Below are 24,421 nucleotides of genomic sequence, written 5' to 3' on the forward strand. Positions count from 1 at the left end.
TGAACTGGATTCTCAAGAGTCAGCGGCCTATTCCACAGAAGGGTGCTCCGAAGTCGAGCTCAAGCTTTTCCAAGAGACAGAACATAATTCTACACCTCTTGCTTCCCTGTAACATGTACATTTGGATTAGGTTCAGGGGATTCATATGGTTTCCCATCCAATATCTCATAAGGACTGACTGACATCCCGCTTCTAGGCTTTATCCGAGTCCTCAGCTGTGCTATTGGTAAAGCTTGTGGCTGCTGCAATTTAGCCTCTTGGCATATTTTGCTGATTTACCTCTTCAATGTCTGATTCATCCTCTCTACCTGTCCACTGGATTGGGGTCTCCATGGTGTATGGAGATGCCAAGCTATTCCCAGTAACCTACTCACCTCCCTCACTACTGTGGCTGTGAAATGTGGGCCCCTATCTGATGATATTCCTAGAGGCACCCCAAATCTTGGAATGATTTCTTGCAGTAACCACTTGACTGTCTCCTTTGCTTGATTTGTGCTACAGGGTAGAGCTTCTGGCCATCCTGAAAATGTGTCAACCCCTACCAATAGATATTTGTATCCTTGACTTCTTGGTAGTTCTACAAAATCTACTTGCCAATAATCTCCTGGTTCTACTCCTACCCAAATTTTCCTTAATTGTGCCTGTCGTCTAGCCACTGGATTGTTCTTTAAGCAAATTTCACATTTCGACATTACTGATTTTGCCATTTTTAACATCCATACTGAAATTAAATTTTGTTTTAACAATTTCATCAGTGCCTCTGCACTCCAATGACATTCATTATGTTTAATTTGTAGAACTTCTGTCATTATCAAGGGGGGTACCACTGCTTGTCCCTGTGTAGTCACATACCACCCTTCTGAATTCTTCTGTGCATTCAGTGAGCGTCCCAATTTCTCATCCTCTATTGAATATTTTGGTTCTGGAGGTAAATTGAATTGAGTTACATTAGTTTTTAAAGGTATCAATGCCATTGCAGTTTGCACTTCTCGAGCAGCTTGTCGGGCTGTCCAGTCTGCTTTCCAATTTCCCTCATGAATTTTGGAGCTTCCTGATTGTTGAGCTTTACAGTGCATGATTGTTACTTGCTCAGGCTTTTGTACTGCTTTTATTAATTGCAGGACTGCATCTTGATGTTTAATGTGTGTGCCTTGAGAAGACAGCAGTCCTCTTTCTTTCCACAGTGCTCTGTGTACATGCACCACTCCTAAAGCATACTTTGAGCCAGTCCATATGTTTACCCTTTTCCCTTCACTTAATTCTAGTGTTCTGGTTAAGGACAACCAGTTCTGCCCTCTGGGCAGATGTATTTGCTGATAATGCTTTTGCCTCCACTATTGTACTGACTGTTGTTGCCTGGGGTTCCCAGAGCATCTTCCTCTCTGCCTTCTTCTCCTCCATTTGTCTAATGCTTGGGCATGAGAAGTCTGGTTTGGGGGGAAAAACAAGGGGTGACCACCTAGGATTCAGGGTTCCTCCTGCCCAAGTCCATCTCTAGAAGTCATCAGGTGTCTTGTGTCCATGAAAATCTCCAAAGCATCAGGACTGAGAGCAAAAAATCCCTCCCTGAGGTTCCCCTTCCCTGGGGTCCCCACTTTGGTGTCCCAGGGCTTCCCCCTGTGCAGGCTCATCCCTTCTCCGGGCTGCCCCTTCTCCAGGCTCCCCTCACTCCCGGCTCTCGGGGTTTCCCCTCTCCAGGCCCCCATTTCAGGCTCCGGGACTCCCGGGGCTCCCCCCTTTTCGCTGCTCCCCTCCCCCTGCCGGTACCGGGCATCTCAGGTCAGCTTTGGAGTCCTGCAAGATCCAAACATCGCTCTGCCCGGCCCAGCCCCAGAAAAAGGAACAGGGGTCCCCAAAGATACTTCGAGTGAGCTCCAAATATCCCTTCCCCTTCAAACAAATCCTGCCAGGACGGCCCAAGACCTTCGGGGCGAGGTTCCCGTCCCCGGTGAGCTGCGGGATGCGGGGCCCGATGCTCCCGGCGCGAAGGGGCTGCAGATCCAGAGAGCGATGGACGAACGTGGGGCCTCCTCTGCTGCTCCTCTTGCAGTTCCTGCTCCTCCTCTACCCCTCCTCTTCCTCCCGCTCCTCCTCCTCCTTCCCCTCCTCCTGCATCTCTCGGCTGCTGGCGAGGAGCTCTGGGGTGAGCGGAGCGGGGCCGGGAGGCGGTGGGAAAGGGCTGGGAGAGGGGGATGAGGGGAGCTGGGACAGGGGGAGAGGGGTTCTCAAGGAGGGGCTGCCAGTTAAGCCCAGGAGCCGCAAATGCCCTCCGTGTCCTGGCAGCCCCTGGCGGCGCTGTGGGGGCCGGGCCGTGCCCCAGTGCCGGCTCAGGGGGTGCTCCAGGCTGACGTGCTCCACCTGGCAGCTGGAGCTGAGCCCGCATTGCCGGGGGCGGTTTCCAGCAGCACCAGGAGCTGCTGGCTCCAGTCCCCGCTGGGGAGCACGGCAGTGGCCAGCACGTGGCCCGAGAGCTGCTGCTGGCCCTGGGAGCAGCTCAGCTGGATGTGGGCAGGGGAGAAATCCATCAGGGAGCAGAGCAGGCGGCCGGGGCCGGGCTGGGAGCTCGAGGGCACCAGCGAGATGGACACGCCGGGGGCATTGGGAGAAAACGGTGACAGAGTGGGATCAGCTTGGGGGCAACTGGCAGAGATGGGTGAGGAGCGGTATGGCATTGGGAGGGACTGGGAATGGACTGGGAGGGACTGGGGTGGCACTGAAAGAGATGAGAGCAGATACTGGGACACTGGAAGAGAATGTGGAGGTCTGGGAGTGAAGTGAGAATGAACTCGGAATAGAATGGGAATGGGCTAAAAAGTAGTGGGAGTGACTCTGGGGCCTCTGGGCGGGACTGTGGTGGCACTGGGCGGGACTGTGGTGGCACTGGGAGGGACTGTGGTGGCACTGGGCGGGACTGTGGTGGCACTGGGAGGGACTGGGAATGAAGTGCGCGGCACTGGGAGGCCGAGTCCAGCGCGGGGCTCTCGGCTCTGTGGATCTGCCCGGCAACTGATGAGTCATCAGAGAGACGCGCTCTGATTGGCTGAGGGGCGAGGGGATCCACGAGAGGCGAGATGGCTCAGGGGGGCATTTGGGGTGACGGAGATGGACTGGGAGAGGCTGGGATGGACTGGGAGAGCCACGGGAGCCACTAGGAGGTTTCAGGGATGGGCACAAGGAAGGCTGAGGGCTCTGGGGTGATTCCCAGGGAGGTTTGGAGGGACCTCTCCCTGCCCTTGTCCTGACCCACGAGGACTTGGATTTGTTTCAGTTCAGTGGAATTCATGGTGATTTGGGAGGAACTGGAGCAAAGCAGCTGGAAAGCACAGTGGGCTTGACGAGGACTGAACCAGGGCAGGAGTTGTGGCTGTCTTGAGTGGGCTCTCAAAATGTGAATCTTCATGGGTACTTTCTAAGGGAATTTTGTTGAATTTTTACATTATTTATTAAAAAGCAGAGTCACTAGTGGAGCTCCACTTTCAGCTTGAAATGAGGGGATGGAACGTGGGCACTGAGAATTCCGTAACCTCAAGTTGTTCCTTGATACTGGACACTTTAGCTTTGGCAATCTGAAGCCCTTCAGCAGCAATGGCTCTGCCACCCCCTGGTTTCTGGCTCAGACCCAGCTCGGAGCTTGGACAAGGTCTGGGCTTTGTCCTCTTGAGCTTCGGGAGCCTCCTGGGAAGTACCAGCCCTCCCCAGCCCACCCTTGGTAGGACTTTTTCTTTTCTCTCTCCTGACGATTTTATCCCCAAAACTGCCGTGGGAACGTTGTATCCAAGCACATCCTCCAGCGCTGCACTTTCCTCCTGTGAATTCCCTGTGCAGGGAATGTGTCTGTGCTTTTCCCTGCTCTGTTCACTGACAAACAAACCTGAGCCCGTGGGACTGTCAGAGCTCCTTCATGCAATGAAATCAGGTTGTGTTGATCATGGCATGTTCTGGAGGAGCTTTTCTTGGTGTGTCTTGTGCTGCTGGAAATGACACAAGAGCCAGGAGGGAACAGAAGCTGCTGCTGCCCGTTGGCTCAGGGCCAGGGAACCAAGTTGTGCTCCCGTGCAGTTGGGCCCTGCTGGAAGCAGAGCCGCCTTTCCCTTGAGCAGCTCAAGCTTGTGACAGCTCCAAACAGGAAACCTCAGCAGAAAACTCTTCCTCCAAACTCAGCTGCTTTCCCTCCTGCAGCTGTTTGGGAAAGAGCCTCAAAGCACAGACTCTGCTGGGAGCCATTGGTGCATTTCCTCCCTCCCGGCAGCAGCAGCAGCTCCTGAGCCCTTCACGGGCTCCTGTCCCTTCACAAACCCTTCAGCTCCCTTTGAACTCTCAGCAGTCACTAACATATGCATTTCTTTCATATTCAAGCTGCATTTAAACTTCTCTTTTTCTCTCCTCTCTATCTGTTTTAATCTCCTCTTTATCTCCTTTAATCCCGTCAGCACCAGTAGGATGGGGATGGAGTCTTGGGGTGGGTGTGGGATGAACTGAGGATCCAGCAGAGAAGGGCAAGGCAGAGGGGAGAGGACTCAGCCAACCCTTCTCCTTCTCTCTCCTCCCCCAGGGTGCAGCTAAAGCAAGTCAGACTGGAAAGGATCCCACAAATGCTGTGTTCTCCTCCCTCTGAGCTTGGCTGGGGATCCTCAGCTTCAGCCTGGTGCAGTGGCTGAGATTCGCTAATTTGAGTTTTTTGGCTAATGCAGTAAATAATGTGGTGGGTTTAGCGCTGGCTGAAATCTCCAGGGCACTTACTCATTTCTCACTGTGAGATATGGATTAGGAGAAGGGCAAAACAGACTTAAAACTTAGAAGGAATAAAGAAACTTTATTAACTGGAGTACAAGAATAAGAAACCAGATTTAAACTTTCAGAACATCTTTCCTCCCCCTGAATAACTTTTTTTTGTTTTATCTGACATTGTTGAGATAAAACTTGTGATTTTAAAACAGTATTAATTATGCAATAGTTTTTATTGGATTTTGTTATGTCATGGAGACTTTTTTACAAGGAACAGGTTTTTTGTGGTTTTTTATTTTTACAAATAGGAGCCGCCGGGGAAGAAATTTTGCTATTGTGACGTTTTTCTCATTTTTACAGCCCTCCTAGAGGTGTGTCTATGGGTTATGAATTCATGGGATGTTATTTTAAGGATGAGTTGTTTGAAGGCAAATGTTTTCTTCATTTGTTTTTGTGATCATCTCTGGGAACAGAAGTTTTCTTCTTCTCTCCCTGGGGGCAACGGTTTTTTATTGTTTTTATTTATTTTTCTGTTCACACTTTTTATGGGATTACAGTTATTTTAACATTTGGTTGGTTTCATTAATGGATGTTTTTGTTTAGATTTACAGTTTGAATATATTTTATAGTTTTTTCATTAATTAAAGGAGATATTTTCATACATCATTGTTTATTTCTATGGCTTTACTAAAAGAATATTTTCGTTTTAATTTACATTTTTTCAATTTTTTTTCTATCAGAGGTTTGATTTTTTTTTTACTGATTTTGATGTTTTTGTGTTGTTTTTTTGAGTGTTGTTACTCTGTCCTTTTCTGTCCCTGTAGAGATGAACAAGGTTTGTAGGTCTCATCTGTGTATTGAAAGGGTGAATATCTTGCCCAGGCCTGTGGCTGGTTACTCGCTCTGTGCTGGGGCAGCTGCCGGAGCTGTTCCTGCTGGATGATTTTCCCGTGGCTGCACTGGGATCTCAGCAGCCAGGCCAGCACTCAGAGGCCGCTTCCGCTCCCCCTGCCCGGCAGCTTCTGCAGAAACTCAGTGGCAGCAGAATTTCAGCCGAGCCGGGGGCTGGCCCGGCCCGGCAGCGCCGCTGGAAGGGGCTGGGCGGGTTCCCCGGGAAGGGCTCGGCCCCCCGGGAACGGGACCCAGAGGGATTCCCGGGAGGGGCCAGCGCTGCAGCAGAGCCCGGCCCGGCCCCGCCAGGGCCCAACAGGGGCCGGATCCCCGTTACCTGCTCAGGGACAGAAGAAAAACAGAAAGAGGTTCCCAGGCTTGGGTTTTTGAAATGTGGTACTCACAGAGGCAGATCTAATTTTGAATGGTAAAAAATGTTGTCAGTTCTCAGAATGAGCCAAATATTCTCACCCTGCAGAATCTCAATAAGAAGAACCTAAAGCACGGTGGATATCCTGCTGCAGTTTGGTGGTTTTTTTCATTCCTACATAGTCTACATAATGTTTGAAATAAGTAGTGTTATAAATGACTTTCAAATTTCCAAACAATCAATCTAATTAATTGATAAAATACTTTAATAAACTGGAAACAAAATAATAAAAAAATACAATTTAGTAAAAGAATACAATTTAGTAAGAAAGATACAATTTAGTAAATATATTCAGGTATATCTATTTCTATATATATGTGCTGTTGAAGAATGGCTCGCTTCTCGAGGCCATAGCTCCTTGGAAGGCCTGCACAACCCTGACTTTGAGCTAGCATAAATCCTTGGCAAAATATTGTATCAAAGAAATGAAGAAGACTAAGTGGTAATAAGACAATGAAGAATAAGAATTTAGGATGAGAAATCTGCTAAATGTATCTTAATAAGCTTTACTAAAAGGTATCTTATAGAGCTTGGGTGTTATGAGCTGGACCAATAGAAATGTAGAAATTAATGTGTGAAAAACAGCAATTATTCAATCATAGTAGAATAGAGATGGCATGTTAGCTTTTCAAAATACTATAAAAATGTAGCTAAGATTGTAATAAATTTGGAACAAGCTGCTAACTCACACTGGGTCGTCTCTTGATTCCCGAACCTGTCTCCTACATTTTGTTGCCCAAAACAGGGACCCAGGGATTACAAATAAAGCCAGCACGCTGCCTGAGGACCTTGTCAAGAGGCTCAGTATTGCAGAAATGCAGTAAAAGAATCCAGTGGATTCTGGAATAAGGAGAGAAGGCGATTCGGCACAAAGCGCCTGGAGAGGTTGAGAGGATCTGACGGCCGTCCTCCGAAGTGCCGGTAGCAGCGCTATCTCGGGAAATGGAGAGAGAAGCGGCATTATCGCTGCTGGCAGAATTTCTCGCTAAGTGAGAGCCCGGTGTAAGCACAAAAAAACTCCAAGAGCTATGTAAATGGGCAAAAGAGAAGGGATTTATGCAAGATTCCATGGAAACCTTTAACCGAACAGAGTGGCAAAAAATTGGAGATGCCTTATGGGATGCCACTATTGATGGCAGTAAATCTGCTAGAGACCTTGCTACCACTTGGAGAGAAATTATTCATGCGCTAAATCAATACCAAGCTGAAAAACGTATGGCATTAGCTGCACAGAAAATGTTAGGAGGGGAAGATATAGAAGTGTCAGCAAAATCAAGTTCTTTTTTATTCACTGACCCTAGTCCTGCAAAAGGTATTAAAGTGCCTGTCAAAACAAGTGCAAAAGAAATTGCCAATCAAGAGACAGGACTGACCTCAGTAACTCCGAATGCATCCCCCTTATCTCCTGTGAACAAACAACACAACACAGAAACAGGAGGCAAAGACTGTACAATTTCCCAATTCCGTACAACTAGTGCAAAAAACTCTGGGGATGAAAGCTCAGCTGACGAAGCTGACGGAACACCCTCTGATATTACAGTTCCAAAACATAAGAGGCCATCAGATAAACTTCTAGAAAAAGTAATCAAGAAAATGAGCAATCTAAATCCTCATGGAAGGCAGCCAGTAGGTGACATGATAATTACCACTTCAGGGGGAATGCAGATACGACCAGTTGAATCTCACAGTCGCTGGTCTGCAGTAATCAGGGATGCTATTTTAGAAGGACAATGGGAAGCTGCAGCTGCCTGTTCTCCACATGCCTATCCAGTACAGCAAGGAACTCTTGCTAATGGCCAGCCTGGAGCACAATATACACCTTTTGAATGGAAATTAATGCAGCAATTACGAAATACAGTTACTCAATATGGACTACATTCAGAGCCCTCTAAGCAAATGATTAATTATATTTTTGCATCTAATGTTTTGTCACCTGACGATTGTATGGCCATAGCAAAACTATTACTCACTCCCTCACAGTATGTATTGTGGGAGCGAGAATGGGAATCTGGCTGTAAGAGAATTATAAATACACCACGACAGCCAATTGATCCTCTTCATGGTGCCACTATCGATATGTTAATGGGCAAAGGTATCTATGCATCAGCGGCACAGCAATTACAATTTCCAGCAGATTTGCATAATGCATCTGCTGAGGAAGCAAAGCAAGCCCTGTGGAGGATTCCAGCTGATAAAAGAGCACCAAGCTACACCACTATCAAACAGGGAATGAATGAGTCTTTTGACTCTTTTATTAACAGACTTGTCATTTCACTCGATCAGGCAACAGACCTAACTCCTGAAGTACGAGAACAATTAACAAGGACTTTTGCATTTGAGAATGCAAATCCAAAAGCTAAAATGATACTAGCTACTCTCCCAGGCACAGCTGACTTGGGAACAATGTTAGAACGTATGGCCAATGCAGTGTATCAACAGCAAGCTGCTTTTATGTCAGAGGCTGTAGCTAGTGTTGTGAAAACACAAAATGAAACAATGTTAAATGTAATAACCACCCAAACCCAAGCTTTTGCTGCGGCTTTAAAACCTCTTGTAAAAGGAGGACGCTCCTGACCGACAAATGTTTGCTTTCGGTGTGGAAAAACTGGGCATTTACAAAAGCAATGTGTAGGCAATGTAAGGTGTAATAATTGCCAATCTAATACTCATGCTACCATGAGTATTAGATTGATGCCTACCATGACTGCGAAAGGCAGTCGCGTGCGGATAACAGCAACTGCCCCCGAGACCCAGAGTTATGCCCTGCAACCACAGGAAGCCTGGGAATCGACTTGGAAACAGCAGTAGGAGTTACCCTTATAGACAATCAGCCGCAAAAGATACCTACAACTTTCAAAGGTCCAATTCATTCCTCTAAACACGATGTAGGAGCATTATTGCTAGGACGTTCATCGGCAGGCTTAAAAGGTATCTTGGTGATACCAGGACTCATTGATGCAGATTACACGGGAGTTATTCAAATTGTTGCATATACACTGCATCCGCCTTTGTTTATACCTCAAGGCAGTAAAATTGCACAAATAATTCCCTTTCAAAATCTTGTATCTGCAATGATGAAAGGATCCAAGCCTATGTGACCCATGAGAGGAGATGCTTGCTTTGGTTCAACAGGACCAGTTACATACCTAACACTACGAATGCATGATCGTCCTGTTCAAAACACAACCATCATAAATGGAAAAGAACAGATAAATATACAAGCACTGTTAGATACAGGTGCAGATATTACCATCATTTCTAGTAAAATTTGGCCACCCTGTTGGCCATTGCAAACAACCACAACTGCTGTGGATGGAGTTGGAGGAGTGTCTGCAGCTGCTTCAGTCACACCTAATCCTCTAACATTTGTGCTTGAAGAAAGGCCTGTGCAGTTGCAACAGTAATACCTTTGCCAGAAGGAACATTTGCCCTCATTGGTCGAGAATGTTTAACTCAATGGGGAGTGGTACTAACTACCCCAGATTCGGTTTTCTCACCGCGGTCCCTGCAGTGCAGCCAGCCCCATGACAACTGACCTGGAAAAGTAATGATCCTTTGTGGGTGGAGCAGTGGCCGCTAAGTGAGGAACGGCTGCAAAAAGCACATGAATTGGTTAATGCAAAACATATTAAACCATCAGTAAGTCCATGGAGTACACCTATTTTTGTTATACCCAAGAAATCAGGAAAATGGAGACTTTTGCATGATTTACGAAAAGTTAATGAACAAATGCAGCCCATGGGAGCTTTACAACCAGGATTACCTTCACCTGCAATGTTACCACAAAAGTGGCCACTGTTAATTGTTGGTTTAAAAGACTGTTTTTTCACTATTCCACTACATCCAGATGATACAAAACGGTTTGCATTCACATTACCTGCAATTAATAAAGAGAAACCTAGTGAGAGATATGAATGGATTGTACTGCCTCAAGGAATGCACAGTAGTCCCACCATGTGTCAGCTGTTTGTGTCCACAGCTTTGCAGCCAATACATGAACAATGGCCACAAGCTATCATCTATCATTATATGGATGATATTCTCATTGCACAGGAACACCCTTTTACAGATGAACAATTAAAGGTGCTCACACAAGTATTGTCTAATGCTGGATTACAAATTGTTCCTGAGAAAACCTAAAAAACTGCCCCATGGAAATACTTGGGGTGGCAAATTAGTGACAGCATAATACATCTACTGAAAGCAACACTGAATTACAAAATACAAAATCTTACAGATGTACAAACTTTAATGGGTGATTTACAATGGGTCCACACTGTTGTTGGAATTACTAATGAAGATCTTGCCCCCTTGTGACCTTTATTAAAAGGAACTAACCCTGCTGCTCCAATTGTTCTCACAGAAACACAGCAACAATGTATTTAATATCTTCCTTCTTTACTTGTTACCAGATGGCCATCACAGCGTGTAATAAATTTACCTCTTCGTTTGCTTGTTATTTCACAGCCTTCTTCAGTGTGTGCCATCATTGCTCAATGGCAAAAGAAAAACAGGGGAGAGTATCTGGTTTACATAATTGAGTGGGTCTTTGTATCAATGCAACCTAAGCATAGCTTACAGACCCGGATGGAACAAGTGGGAGAGACAATTAAAAAAGGTTGTGATCATACAATTGCTTTTTCAGGAAATGGACCAGTGAGTATTCATATCCCAATGACTGCTGCTGATCTTGAACGGACAATGCATCACTCTTATCCTCTTCAGCTTGCATTATTGGCATACAATGGGCAAGTAACTAATGAAATTCCAAAAAGTAAAGTTATTCAAATATTGAAAGATCATAATTGGATTCAATTGCCTAAACATTCATTAATTCCTTTAAAAGAGGGACATACAGTTTTTACAGATGCTGGTAAAACAACCAGACGAGCAGCAATTGTCTGGCAGCAACAGGGATCTTGGACTTACCATATTTTACATGCTGAGCAGGGAGACTCATTACAGATGCTTGAACTAGCAGCAGTTTGTTGGGCTATGTGTCGGTGGATAAAATGTCCCCTTCATGTGGTTACAGATTCATTGTATGTTGCAGGTATTTTGAAAAGGATTGAGGATGCTTTTATTAAGGAAACTCAAAATAAACAGTTAATGCAGTTGTTTCAACAAATACAACAAGCTACATGATTAAGATCAGCACCATATTGTCTAATACATATTAGAAGTCATAAATTTCAAGAAGGCCTTGGTCTTGGCAATCATATTGCAGATCAATTAGTTAGTTGGGTGCAGAGGAGAGTTCCTCTCAATCAGCTTGAGTTTGCTCATATGGCTCATGAAGTTTCATCAAAATGCAAAGGGCCTACAAAGACAGTTCTCATTATCAATTTCAGAAGCACAAGGAATTGTACAAGCATGTCCACAATGTAGTCATCATGGTCCTGGGTTAGGGATAGGAGTCAACCCTAGAGGGTTAAAAGCCCTAGAGATATGGCAGATGGATATTACCCATGTTTCTGAATTTGGCAGATTAAAATATGTACATGTTACTGTAGATACCTATTCAAAATTTGTATGGGCTACAGCCCAGACAGGAGAAAAGAGTTTGCATGTAAAGAAACATTTAACCCAATGTTTTGCTATTATGGGGGTCCCAGAGTGAATTAAGACTGATAATGGCCCTGCATATGCCATTGACAATATTAGAAAATTCATGCAGCAATGGGGAGTTGACCATATTGAAGGGATTCCAAACTCTCCTACAGGACAAGCAATAGTGGAACGAACTAACAGAACCTTAAAGAAATATCTTAACAAATTCAAAGATATCTCTGACCCAATAGAAAAATTAGATGAAGTTCTTTTTGTAATTAACCATTTGTGTGTTTTTGCAGATTGTCAAGACCCTCCAGCTGTCATACACAATGAATGTGTAAAATCAAGTGTTGTAACTAATGAAGTATTTGTTCCTTACAGAGAGCCTAAAACAGGACATTGGATAGGACCAGCTAAAGTCCTATTTAATGGCCGAGGCTACGTGTGTGTTGATACCCCTACAGGACTGTTATGGGTGCCGAGTAAATGGACACGAGCCACAATCAACCACATCAACAGTGGGATATCACAGCCAGACTGCAAGGAAGTAGATGGTGGCGAGAAAGTAAACAGTGGCAACTTGCCCTTGAGCCATTAGTGAGAGAAGTCAATTATCTATTAGGTGTACAAGTTGATTATAGAACTCCCTATATAGAAAGCGTTTATTTTTCTGTTTATCTACAATGGGTTAAAGAAAAATTAGAAGGTATAAGGTGTTGGTATTGTAAAACCACAGAAAAATTGTGGATAAGAATTGTGTGTGAAGGTTGTAAAAGAGATTTGTGAGAATATCAGAGATCAAAACCTCACAGAGGTTGTCTTAGGTGTTATAGAGAAATTCACCATTTAACTCCGCTTGCTGCATTGACAAAATACTTAAATTGTTCTTTAACACAGGCAGAAGCCGTATCATTATGGGAAAATGTGGGTGCATTAGAAAGTGCCAATCTAATATTTAGAATTCAGAAAATAGCAACATTTACAAAACTTGCTCAGAAAACAAATATAATTGCAGCACAGTGCAAAAACTGTACTATTTCATGTAGACAGTGGGAAAGAGCACAAAATGGCAACTGGCATTTTCATTCTCGTAATTTTACCTTTAATAACAGGCATGTTAACTAGAGACCATAGATCCATGGGAAAATGTATGGGTTTCACTTGCTCGTAGTTTAAATACTACAACCTTCTGTGCTAGTCTGTCGACACCTCAGTCTCCTTTCATTATTTGTCTGATTGGTGTTCCAGTCAATGAATCAAGGTGGACTTTGTTAGACAAGGCAATGAAAGAGACTCAGGACATTTTTAAGACAAGGTGTCTAGGGAATAGATATAAGAATTTTTCACAATGTATGGAGAATTATGATGTTTGGAATGATCATCTTCCAGAAGGCCCTGAGCCACAAGAAATTGATCTAGCAGATTCATTAGATGCTGCTTATTGTATTTATCTAAATGCTAGCAACAAATTGTGTGCAAAAGGTACTGATCAAAGATGTGAACAATCCAGTATCATCACATTGACAAGTCCAACTGGCAATTTTTTGCAGTGGTGTGCTAAAATGGTGAGGAATGCATCAAACCCTGTATTTGGGACTCAATCCCCTCGTAGACTACCAACAGGTTATTTTCTAATTTGTGGTAACAGAGCATGGGCAGGTATCCCATCACAACCTGTTGGAGGTCTTTGCACAATTGGACAACTCAGCGTGGCGCTTCCACACCATCATCCTAATAGCACACATCGTGTCAGATGGAAAAGAGATCTTTGTCAAATTTTGAGTTCTGACTGTGATGATAATTTGGATTTATGGAACAGATGGCAAGTGGTTTTTGCTTCTACCTTTTTGCCAGGTGCTGCTGCTGCTAGAGCTCATCACAATTTAAAAAAACTTAGTTGTTGGGTTGTAAAACAAGCAAACGGTACTAGCAGAGTACTTTCTGAATTAGCAATTGATATGTCACAAGTTCAGCATGCAGTACTGCAAAATCAAGCAGGCATTGATTTTTTGTTGTTAGCACATGGTCATGGATGTGAAGACTTTGATGGTATGTGTTGTATGGACTTACAAGATCATTCAGAATCCATCCACAAGGAAATTCAAGAACTCATGCAATATACACAGAAGATCAAAGAAGATGTGGGATTCTTTGGGATTGATGAACTGGCTGATTGGCTTGGACTGACAGGATGGGTTAAGAGTTTATGTAAAACAGGATTATTAATTATCTCTGTTATGATCATTGGATTGTTATGTGTTAGTTGTGCAATATCCTTTGCAATTTTGTTGGATATTGCAATATCCTTTGCAATATCCAACAAAATCAAGCGTTTGTTTGTTAAGGTAACCAAAGTCATGGTTGTGCAGACGGAAAACGGGGGAATTGTTGAAGAATGGCTCGCTTCTCGAGGCCATAGCTCCTTGGAAGGCCTGCACAACCCTGACTTTGAGCTAGCATAAATCCTTGGCAAAATACTGTATCAAAGAAATGAAGAAGACTAAGTGTTAATAAGACAATGAAGAATAAGAATTTAGGATGAGAAATCTGCTAAATGTATCTTAATAAGTTTTACTAAAAAGTATCTTATAGAGCTTGGGTGTTATGAGCTGGTCCAATAGAAATGTAGAAATGAATGCGTGAAAAATAGCAATTATCCAATCATAGTAGAATACAGATGGCATGTTAGCTTTTCAAAATACTATAAAAATGTAGCTAAGATTGTAATAAATTTGGAACAAGCAACTAACTCACACTGGGTCGTCTCTTGATTCCCGAACCTGTCTCTTACAATGTGCATACAATTGGGCAGTGGTTACAGATGGTTAAGGCATAAGCAAAACCGACCGGGGTACAGGGGGTGCTTCTCACCTCACCTCACGTACAAAATAAAGCACTTCAAGCTAAACTTATATACTGTATGCTTATAAATATTCATTCATGTTTCCCATAAGTTTCCTCCTATTTCTGATTTTGCTGACTTTACGTCACCTTTCTTCAATGGCGCATGCTTCACTTGTTGTTAGGGGGTCTTCAGTCTTCTTTTGGTGGTCTTTTGGTGAAGGCTTCTCCTCTTCCTCATTGTCCTTTGGATAACCTTACAGGTTTGCACGTGTTGCATTCCTAAGCATTGTGTTATGTTAGTCTACTAATTAGCCTTATATTTACTAATCTTTAGGCCCAATGCCTAGATTCATTATAATTTTGGTCCATCTCAAGGCCATTTTGGTCTTGAGACACCATTTATCTTCTAAACTACATCCTGTACCTTAATTCTGACATATAACATCAGCAAAGGAGTACATCTGCTTTATAACACTGATTCTTGATAGTTTCTAATGATAACTTTAATAACAGTTACAATTTAAGTAGCACGAATCAATTCTATTTATTACACTGGGAATGGGGAACCCCTGCACTTCCATTTCCGGGCGAACCCCTCTTCCTCGGCATAGAGACCCCCTTGGATGTTCATTTCAGGACACCAGGACCCCCTGGTACCCCCTTCCCCAGCCCCAAAAACCCCTGCACCCCCTTATCTGGAACCTGGAATCCCCTGAACCCCCATTCTCGGGAATGGAAACCTCCCAGAACCCCCATTTCTGGGCACCAGGACCCCACTGAATCTCCATTTTCAGGCACTGGGACCCCTTGAACCCCAGAACAGAGGAAGGGACCCCCCTGAACTCCCATTCCGCTGCAGCAGGACCCCCGTGCACCCCTGTATCCAGGACTGGAACCCTCCCAAACCCTCCATCCTCACACCCTGGGACCCCCCTGCAGCCGAGCCAGGGACCGGCCTGGCCCCGCAGGCCCCACTGGACAAGGCTCAGCGAGCCCTCCCAGGGCTCTCCCACTGCAGAGGTCAATCAGGGAGAAGTGCCAAGTGACCAGCCCTGCTGGGGAGACGTGTATCCAAAATGAGAATGGATCCCCCAAAACCACAGCTCTGCCTTTTAAACAGAAAAGGGGAGATGTTGTGGTGTGTTTTTGTTTCATTTCAAGTTGTTTGTATAATTGGTTTGTTCTGTTACCCCCCTGCTTTGTTGGTTTAACCCAAAGTTATCTCCTCCCCTGCCCTGCCCATCATTGTATCCCAACCCCTTTTTCCAGCACCTTCCCTATCAATCTTGTCCACCCTGCCCCTTGTTCCTGAATGTTCCCTGTCAATCCTGCCTTATGCCAACCCCCTGCTTGGACGTCCCCTTTGGAAATCCCCTAATCCACAGCACCCCATTGGTCCATGTGTCCTATTCCCCTCCCCAGGATATCCCTCACTGGTTGAAGTTTTGTATCCACCCCTGGACCCTCCCCATATATAAATTGCTGTACGCTTGTATTCTGTGTATTTTGCTCCTGGTGCTGCTGGAAACCCCCCCCCCCCCCGGCAATGCGGGCTCAGCTCCAGCTGCCAGGTGGAGCACGTCAGCCTGGAGCACCCCCTGAGCCGGCACTGGGGCACGGCCCGGCCCCCACAGCGCCGGGGGCAGCGGGGGACGCACTGGGGGAGCCCAGAAGAGGTTTGGGGTGTGCTGGGAGTACCTGGGAGGGAGTTTGAGATAGACTGGTTTAAACTGGGAGAGGGGTTTAGGGGTCAAGAATGGCTAAGAAGGGAATTAAAGGATGTTGGAGAGGGTGGGATGGGGTTCTGGGGGTCCTGGTGGAAACTGGGAAGGAGTTTGGGCGTGCTGGGTGTCACTGGGAGGGATTTGAGTGAGACTGGAGGGGCTGGAAGGAGATTGGGGATTGGAAAGCAGGGGTTGGGATGTGGTTCATTGTGCTGGGAAGAGACTGAGAGGGTTCCTGATGAGTCCTGGTGGGGCTGGGAAGGGACTGGGAGAGGGTTTGGGGGTCTTGGGTGGGCTTGGAGAGACTGGGAGAGTGCTTGGAAGGGCTTGGGGTGTCCGTGTGAGGTTTTAGGGGGGATCCTGACCCCTGCAGACCCCCCAGAGATGCCACCGGACGCCGCCCACAGCAAGATGCTGATGGGGATCGGGGGCTCAGCTTCTACCTGTGCAAGATGGTGAGGGGGGTCCTGGGGGTCATATCCTCCCTCTCCTGGAATGTGTGTGCTCCCTCAGGGCCCCCAGCCTGATGTCACCCCATTTTTTCTGCCCACAGAGCTCCTGAGCCTCTGGTGGTTGCAGCCCCTCCCCGTGGCCTTGCACCCGGCCAGGAGCCCCCGTTCCATCCCTGTGCGGATTCTGGAGGGGTCGTGTGTCCCCCCAGCCCCGCTGTCACTCTGCCCCCGCCCGGCTGCTCCCAGTGTTGCCAGTAAAGCTTCCCAGTTCACCCCTGTCCCGTTTATGGGGGGCAGTGGGGAGGGACATGGGGTGACCCCACGCGGGGGCTGTGGCAGGAACAGACCCTGCCCTGTGATGGATCAGGACCCCCGTGTGTCCCCCCCATGTGTCATCCTGTTCTGGGGACTCCTTGGGAGACACCAAACTCCAGCATGGCACCCAGCAAACCCTAAAAAGCACTGGGACCCCTGAAGCCACCAGGGAAATTTGGGGAGGGGGTGCATGGGTGGTACCTGGACCATGCCAAGAACCCAGCACTGCCCCAGCCCGGCCTGCCCTGGCTCCATCCTGGCTCCTCCCGTGGGGTGTGAAGGAATTGGAAAAATGGGGATCCAAGGGTGTGCACTGGGCCTAAAGGGGAACAGGAGAAGAGATGGAGGAAGAGGAAAAATGCCAGAGAAGAGAAGGAGGCAGGATGAAGTAGGAGCGAGACTCATCCAAACCCAATATGGGGCTCCCATGCCCCTCTTTTCCCCTGCTCCTCCAGTCCTGCCCCACTACCGACCAATCCACCACCCCACCTCTCCTATCCCCCCTTTCACTCAATTGAAGCAGATCCTGGCAGCTTTTTCCTGGGAGCAATTCCTGAGTTTGGGGATTTTTGGGGTGCAGTTCTGGAGGGGGACAGCTCTGTCTGGCTTTCCCCTCCCTGCTGTGGCCTCTCAGCTGCCCCCCACACCCTGGAGGTGCTGGGATTTCCCTCCTGGGCACAAGGACCTTCATTCCCTTCCAGGAGCCCAATGCCCGGCTGGGGCTCCAGGCCAGGGGGTCCTTGAGCAGCTGCCCCAGAACCTCTGCCAGGGGCTCCCAGCGCAGCCGCAGCCGCTCGGCCTGGGCTCCCCAAAGCCCTCAGCAAGCCCCAAGTCCCTGCCAGGAACCCTCAACTCCCTCAAACCCAGCATCCCCCACAGCCCCTGCAAGTTCCCCCCATGGTAGCGGCCACAGCCATGTCCCCACATGTCACTGGCCATGGCCCACCATGTCCTCACCCATGGCTGTGTCCCCACCATGTTTTCATCCCTGGCAATGTCCCCCACGTCTCCATCTGTGCCAGTGTCTCCCCATGTCCCCATGAATGGCCACGTCCCCATCCCTGTCCAGGTCTCACCATGTCACTCCCCATGTCTGTGGCCCACCATGTCTATGTCCCTCAGTGTTCTCACCTGTGTCTTAATTCAGTGTCTTTATTTTTACGCCAAAATTAGATATTTTAAAGGAAAGAAGAGAAATGAAAAGCAAATATAGGCCAAAACAAAAGGATTTCTTTGTGCTGGCTGAGCATCCCTGTGACTGAGTGGGAGGGAAGAAGCTTTTTTGGAGGGCTTTCCACCCCACTGTCTCCAAAACCTTGATCTTTGCCCCACTTCATCACCATTTGGCTGTGGAAGACACCCTTGGGCAATAGGAAATCAAAATTGTGCATTTAATGAGGTTGGAAAAGACCTCCAAGACCATTCAGTATTCCTAGATGCCACCAGAAGATAGGATTGAATGCAAAAGATTTTCTGGGATTGAAAGTCAACAAATCTGCTCCCCACAATGAATTCCCATTGTTGGTCTGTGTCCCAATGGATGTTCCTGCCCCGGTGTTCATCCAGGTGCCCACAGGGAGCCAGGAAGATGTGGAGCCTCCCAGCCAGGTGTCTTCCCAACACGGATCACCAGGAGCACGGATCACCAGGGCTCTGCCCAACGGGGTCACTGGGGATCATCCAACGCCGATCCTCCCATGGGGGATGGAGCTGGAGCAGCGCACGAAGCTCTTCCCGCACTCGGGGCACTCGCAGGGCTTCCCTTACTGGTGCCTCCGTTGGTGTTGGGTCAAGTGATAGCCCCTGGAGAAGCTCTTCCCACACTGGGGACACTCGTAGGGCCTCTCCCCACTGTGGATGCGCCGGTGGACGGTGAGGTGGGAACTGTGCTTGAAGCCCTTCCCGCAGTCGGGGCAGCGGAAGGGCCTCTCCTCTGTGTGAATCCGCTCATGTAGGAGGACATGGGAGCTGGTCCGAAAACTCTTCCCGCACTTGGGACACTTGTAGGGCCTCTCCCTGGTGTGGATGCGCTGGTGTTTCCTCAGATTGGAACTCCACCCAAAGCTCTTCCCACATTCCAAGCAGGTGTAGGGCCGTTCCCCTGTGTGGATCACCTGGTGTTTCATCAGGTCAGAGGTATCTCTGAAGCTCTTCCCACATTTCCCACACTCATAGGGTCTTTCCCCACTGTGGATCACCTGGTGTGCCCTCAGGTTGGAGCTCTGGCTGAAGCTCTTCCCACATTCCCCACACTCGTAGAGCTTTTCCCTAGTGTGGATCACCTGGTGCCGGAGCAGGCTGGAGCTGTGGCTGAAATCTTTCCCACATTCCAAACACTTGTGGGGCTTCACCCCCTGCTCTGAGCTCCGGCTGGATCTCCGACCACCTTCCCGGCAGAGGGAGGATCTTTCCTCCTCACAGCTCCCTGGGCTGGGTTTGCAGCCTCTCGTTGTGTGAGATCTCCAGGGCTTTTCCTCCTCCTCCTCCATCTGACCACAGCTTGGGAATCAAAAATTCTGGTTTGGGGGAAAAAAAGAAAGGAAAAAGCCTTGGGCTGAGGGTTTCTCCTTTCCCAAGTTCATCTCGGGAAGTCATTGGGCATCTAGTGTCTGGAAGGACCTCCAGGACACCAAGATTCAGCCCAAAAAATCCTCCAAACATCAAAACAGATCAAAAACTTCCAAAACACCAAAAATCTGATATCCCCCCCAAGACAGAAAGATTCAGCCCCCACAAAAAAACAAAACTCCAACATTCAGCCCAATAACACTCAGAAACACCAAGATTCAGCCCCGTGAAGATCGTGGATCTCCCTGCCCAGGCACTCGCTGCATGGGGGGGTGAGGGGGGCAATGAGGCCGGGCCGGAGCAGGGGGTGCCTGAGAGAGGCCCCGAGCCCGGGGGAAGCCCCTGCAGAGCCATGGAAGTGGCTCCTGGCCGGACTCGGGGATCCCCCTGGCGATCCCCGCTGGAGCAGCCTGGTCCTGAGGGACTCTGGCCCCTGGCAGGGACCCCAGGCTGCAGCAGGACAAGGATTCCTGTCCCTCAGGGGGAGGCACTGACATGACCTGACTGTGACCCCCATCCCTGTGCCTCTGGGCGGGGAGGGGGACGGAGAGAGGCAGAAAGTTAAGCCCGGGAAGGAGGGAGAGCTGGGGGGAAGATGGATTTCCGTAAGAATTACTTTACTTCTCATTTTCTTGCTCTGAAATGTTGGATATTAAATACAATTAATTTCCCCAAGTCAGGTGTGCTGTGCCCGTGACCAAGGATTGAACTGTCCCCACCCTCATCCAGACCCCCGAGCCTTTCCTTGTGTGTTCTGCTCCCCGCCCGGGACAGGAAGGAGAGTCACAAAGTTTTGGCCTCTTTCCGGCATAGCCCTGCTCCATCCCGGACTCACCCGCAGCTCGCAGCGCCCTCAGCTCCCGGACACCCCGAGCTCCCGGCGCTTCAGCGCAGCGGCGCTTCCTTGGCCTCCTGCCCGGGCCGGGCCCAGCGCCGGGGCCGCTCCTCAGCCCAGGCTGCCGAGAAATGGCGGAGCTCAGCCCAAGGCAGGCGAGGCCGTGCCGTGTGCAGAGCCCGCCGCTGGCTGCGATTGGCTGCTTCTGCCGTCACTCGTGGCTCTGGCGCGCGCTGATTGGGCAGAGCGGGGACAAGCCCGGCCCCGCTGGCGCCCCCAGGGCGGCCGTGGGGCAGGAGAGCCGCCATTGCCGGAGCGTCTGTGCGGGCCCGGCAGCGGCGGCAGCAGCGGCCGGAGCCCGGTGAGGCGGCGGCGGAGCTCGGAGGCGGCCCCAGCCATCGCAGGTGGGAGCCGCGCTCGGTTCTGCGGGGGCTCGGGGCTCGCTGCGGGCCCGGGAGGGGGCGGCAGGGGGCTGTGGCGGGTGGCTTGTGCCGTGGCCGGCCCGTGTTGGCCCTGGGCTGAGGGCGCTGCGGGAGCGGCTGCCCGCGGTCTCCTTGCCGCTGGGGCCTCGGCAGGAGGCGGTGGCGGAGCAGCGCTGGCTCGTCCCGCTTCGTGTCGGGAGGCCGGAGGTGGCTGCGCTGTGCCCGGGGCTGGGCGGGAAAATTCCCGGCGCCAGAGGTTTGTGTGGCCCAAGGAGCCAGAGGAGTGGTGTGCGAGTGACTTTATTGCTGCCCAAAGGGAGAGGCCATGGGCCATTTGCCGTGCGCTCTCTCCAGTTGTTGGAGGACGCGGCCTCGTTTTTGTCCTGATTTTCCCGGCCGCATGTCCCTGTCCCTTTGCCCAACACTGGCGGAGGTGCTTGGAAGGTTCCGCCTTCCCGATCCGCCTGCTGCATGTCCTTTTTGTATAACATCCTGTGAAAAACTAGGTTCACATAATTTTTGTAGAATTTAAAAGTTTAATAAAAAAACAATTAGGAGGAAAAAATAAAGTAAAGTATGCAGATACGGCCGGGTGTCTCTGCATTCAGCCAAGAGAGCACACCTTTCTAACAAAGGATTGTCCCTTAAAAACAGAACCCTACTACATATCCATAAATTCTCATACATATTCATACATTCTTTTTAGGATCTTTGGTGTTCTTCTGTTTAGTTTTCTCTTGCCCCCTTCTCAATAGATCAATCTTCTTGGCACCATCGAGATTTACATTCCCTGATACCAGAAATGCAATAAATTCCTCCCCCCCAGAGTTCTGGTCACTGCTGTCTTCATCTGGATAAGATAGTTTATAAAAGAAAAAAAGATCTCCAGCTATCTTTTTCAGTCTTTGGGTTACACAAACAAAAGTAGTTTTTGTTTTAATGCTATGTCATAGCTTAACATACATGTATTATACCACTATTTCTAAGTTTCATTAATAACAGAAATAAAGAAGACTATATTATTACAGCGAAATTTTTTAATCTTATACATATAATATTCATTATAATACTTGTGAAAAGCCAATAATATGATACGCATTTATAACAATATCCCCCTTTTTTCTTTTCATGAATCATTTGGCTTGAGCAATATTTCTTGTCCTCTAGCCTTCATTATTCGCTCGTTTTTTTTCCAAATTAATCTTGCTTCTTCACGAGGATCTTCTATGTTGTTCTGTGTCTTTAACACCATAATTTTTTGTGCCGCTCTAGATGTAGTCAATTTTGGATCTATAGGCATTGTTATCACTTGCATACTCTGAACTACTCTGGTGATTAGCTGAATAAAGCAGGGGATTAAACAAGGAAGAAATATCAAGCCAGTTGTAGCACACAAAAGGAAGAAGCCTGACTTTTTCCACCATTCTATTCCCAATAGATTATCCCACCAACTGCTTTTTAGTATTGGGTCCCATTTTTGAACTGGTACATGTGCTGTTTTTCTGATATCATTGACTATATCTAGAATGGCATCCCCATTGTCATCTATTTTTAAACAACAATCTGATGTATTAAATTTCCCACAAACACCTCCTTCTTCAGCTAACAAATAGTCTAAAGCCAACCTATTCTGATATATTGCAGCTCTGGCTTGACGTTGCTGAGTGGATATTAATTCTATTACCCGAGCAGTTTTATTTGTTATTACTTCTACAACTGCCTGGAGTCTTATGATGCGATTTAGTATAAATTGGGGTTCGGTATCCCCAACTCCCATCTTGTGCCCAGGTGGCTGGCCCATAGGTTTCCAATATGTGCTCAGGAGGCCATTCTTTATCTCCCCATTTATGAAATCCTCCAATCTCCTCCCTTTTGCTTCTTTTTAGGTCCTCATATACTGGCACTCCTAGTTTGTCTCCATTTGGTCCTGGCAGAAGAAAAAATCCTGGCTGTATAATTCCCAAAGTACAACTCCCTTTCCATCGTGGGGGGAGTTTTGGGTATGCTCTTTTTCCACATATCCAAAATAAGCCATCTGGTGCTTTCCAAAAATCAATTTTCTGTTGATTTAAGTTGTCCCAGAGTTTGGAGATTTCAGGTATACTAAAGTAAGGATTCTTGCCTTTATTCTTACATTGAAACAGTTTAGTTTCATTATTATATTTGCAATCCCCTTCCTTTGTTTTTCTGGGAGCCCAGTACCAAGTTGGTTCATCTGGGATCCACCATGTGGAAGTTCCATTACTAACTTTATATCTCTTACAGGGAGTATTTCCTACTTCATTAAGGAAATTCCTCCCCGTGTGCCAGAGACATTCTTCTCCTATCACTGTTGAGCTTAAAATCCACCCTTCAGGATGGTTTTCTCTCTTTGTAATTGTCTGGTTCCATTTTAGGAGTTCAATTGGACCTAAGCTGCTGCCTTTCCGTGGCCATTCTTCTGATGTCAAAGCCCCTCCACATACCCAACAGTTAGTGATGTTAAGTTCCTTACTGATTCTCTCTCCCAACTCCACAAACTGTTTTTTTCCCAGTGTTGAGATATCTGCACTTTGAAAACTAGAAGAGCTTTAAAGTTGACGCTTTAACACAAAAACAGTTAATGGAATATTGTTTAAAAAAAAATAAATAGCAGATTCTGTGGGGGCCACGTGTGAGTCACAGGATGTCTGCCCTGGAAGAGAAGCTTTGTTCCAGGCAGCCAAGAGAGGAGCTTTAGAAATGCAAATTAACACTGATGGGACAAAGCCTGCACAAAGGCCCAGGGGCTTCCTGCCTGAGGGAGGAATTGGACTGATTCCAGGAAGAAAAAACACAGGCAGTGATTGAATCTGCTTGGAGATAGGGCCAGGGACTTGTTCTCTTTTTTATGTCCCCTGTCTAACACTGACGCTATCTGTGGCTAAAGAAGCACACAATGTTCTGGCTAGAAGAGAGAATCCTCAATCCAGCTCCTGCATTTCCCTGTTAATTGTAGGAATTGTCCCTTTTTAATCCTGGGAAATGTTATTTCTGAGATTCCATGAACCCTCTCAGGGTCAATAAAACACAAAGCTTCAGTCAAAATAGGTCTCAAAGATTTAACCATTTTCTCCACGATTTGCACTTTTTTTTCAGATACTCAAAGCTGCTTTTTTTGCCTGAAAATGAAGCCATTTCACAGACGCTTCCTCTACCTCTTCTGCTTGTCCTCCTGACTGGATCAAGTCATCCACATCCTGCATTAAGCCAGTCCCTGGGGGTGAGGTCAATTCCTTTGATATTTCCTGCAAGGCTTGCCCCAATCAGGCCGGTGCTTCCGTGCATCCCTGCAGAAGGACCGTCCATGTCTTGAGCATTTTCCCTTCTACCTCTTGTTGCCAGCCCAAGGCAGAATTGTGTTTGCATCCTCTGGGAGTGGGCAGATCCCCAGAAAGCATCTTTTGCATCAAGTTCTGAATGGCTGTAGTGTGAGGAGGGCACCTGGTTGAGGATGGTGTAAGGATCTGAGAGTGTGGGATGCCTCGGTTTCATCATCTCATTTCTTCTTCTTGGGTCCTGCAGCATTCTGTGGATTCCATTGGATTTCTTGCTTGGTAGGATAGGAGCATTCTAGGGAGCCATCCCTGGCTCCCCAAGCCATGCCTTGAGCAGGACTCCCAGACAGGCTGTGAGCCCTTCCT

At 47.6% G+C, this 24,421-nt stretch overlaps 1 protein-coding gene and 3 pseudogenes across 1 annotated transcript in view; 2 read left to right on the plus strand and 2 right to left on the minus strand.

Annotated features, from left to right (window-relative positions):
• Positions 1-24,421, minus strand: part of LOC131588521 (zinc finger protein 850-like) — a 497,145-nt pseudogene that overhangs the window by 268,267 nt on the left and 204,457 nt on the right.
• Positions 1-24,421, plus strand: part of LOC131588505 (zinc finger protein 208-like) — a 911,601-nt pseudogene that overhangs the window by 237,001 nt on the left and 650,179 nt on the right.
• LOC131588448 (zinc finger protein ZFP2-like) overlaps positions 1-24,421 on the plus strand; it is a 122,427-nt pseudogene that overhangs the window by 80,274 nt on the left and 17,732 nt on the right.
• LOC131588609 (zinc finger protein 239-like) overlaps positions 18,384-24,421 on the minus strand; it is a 204,302-nt gene continuing 198,264 nt past the window's right edge. Inside the window, exon 2 of the mRNA XM_058857559.1 lies at positions 18,384-19,423. Within this exon, the coding sequence (XP_058713542.1) occupies positions 18,698-19,423 (726 nt within the window). The 3' untranslated portion in view covers positions 18,384-18,697. The remainder of the gene's footprint in view (positions 19,424-24,421) is intronic.

This window comes from Poecile atricapillus, chromosome 26, assembly GCF_030490865.1.
Source record: "Poecile atricapillus isolate bPoeAtr1 chromosome 26, bPoeAtr1.hap1, whole genome shotgun sequence".
Classification (NCBI taxonomy): Eukaryota; Metazoa; Chordata; class Aves; order Passeriformes; family Paridae; genus Poecile; species Poecile atricapillus.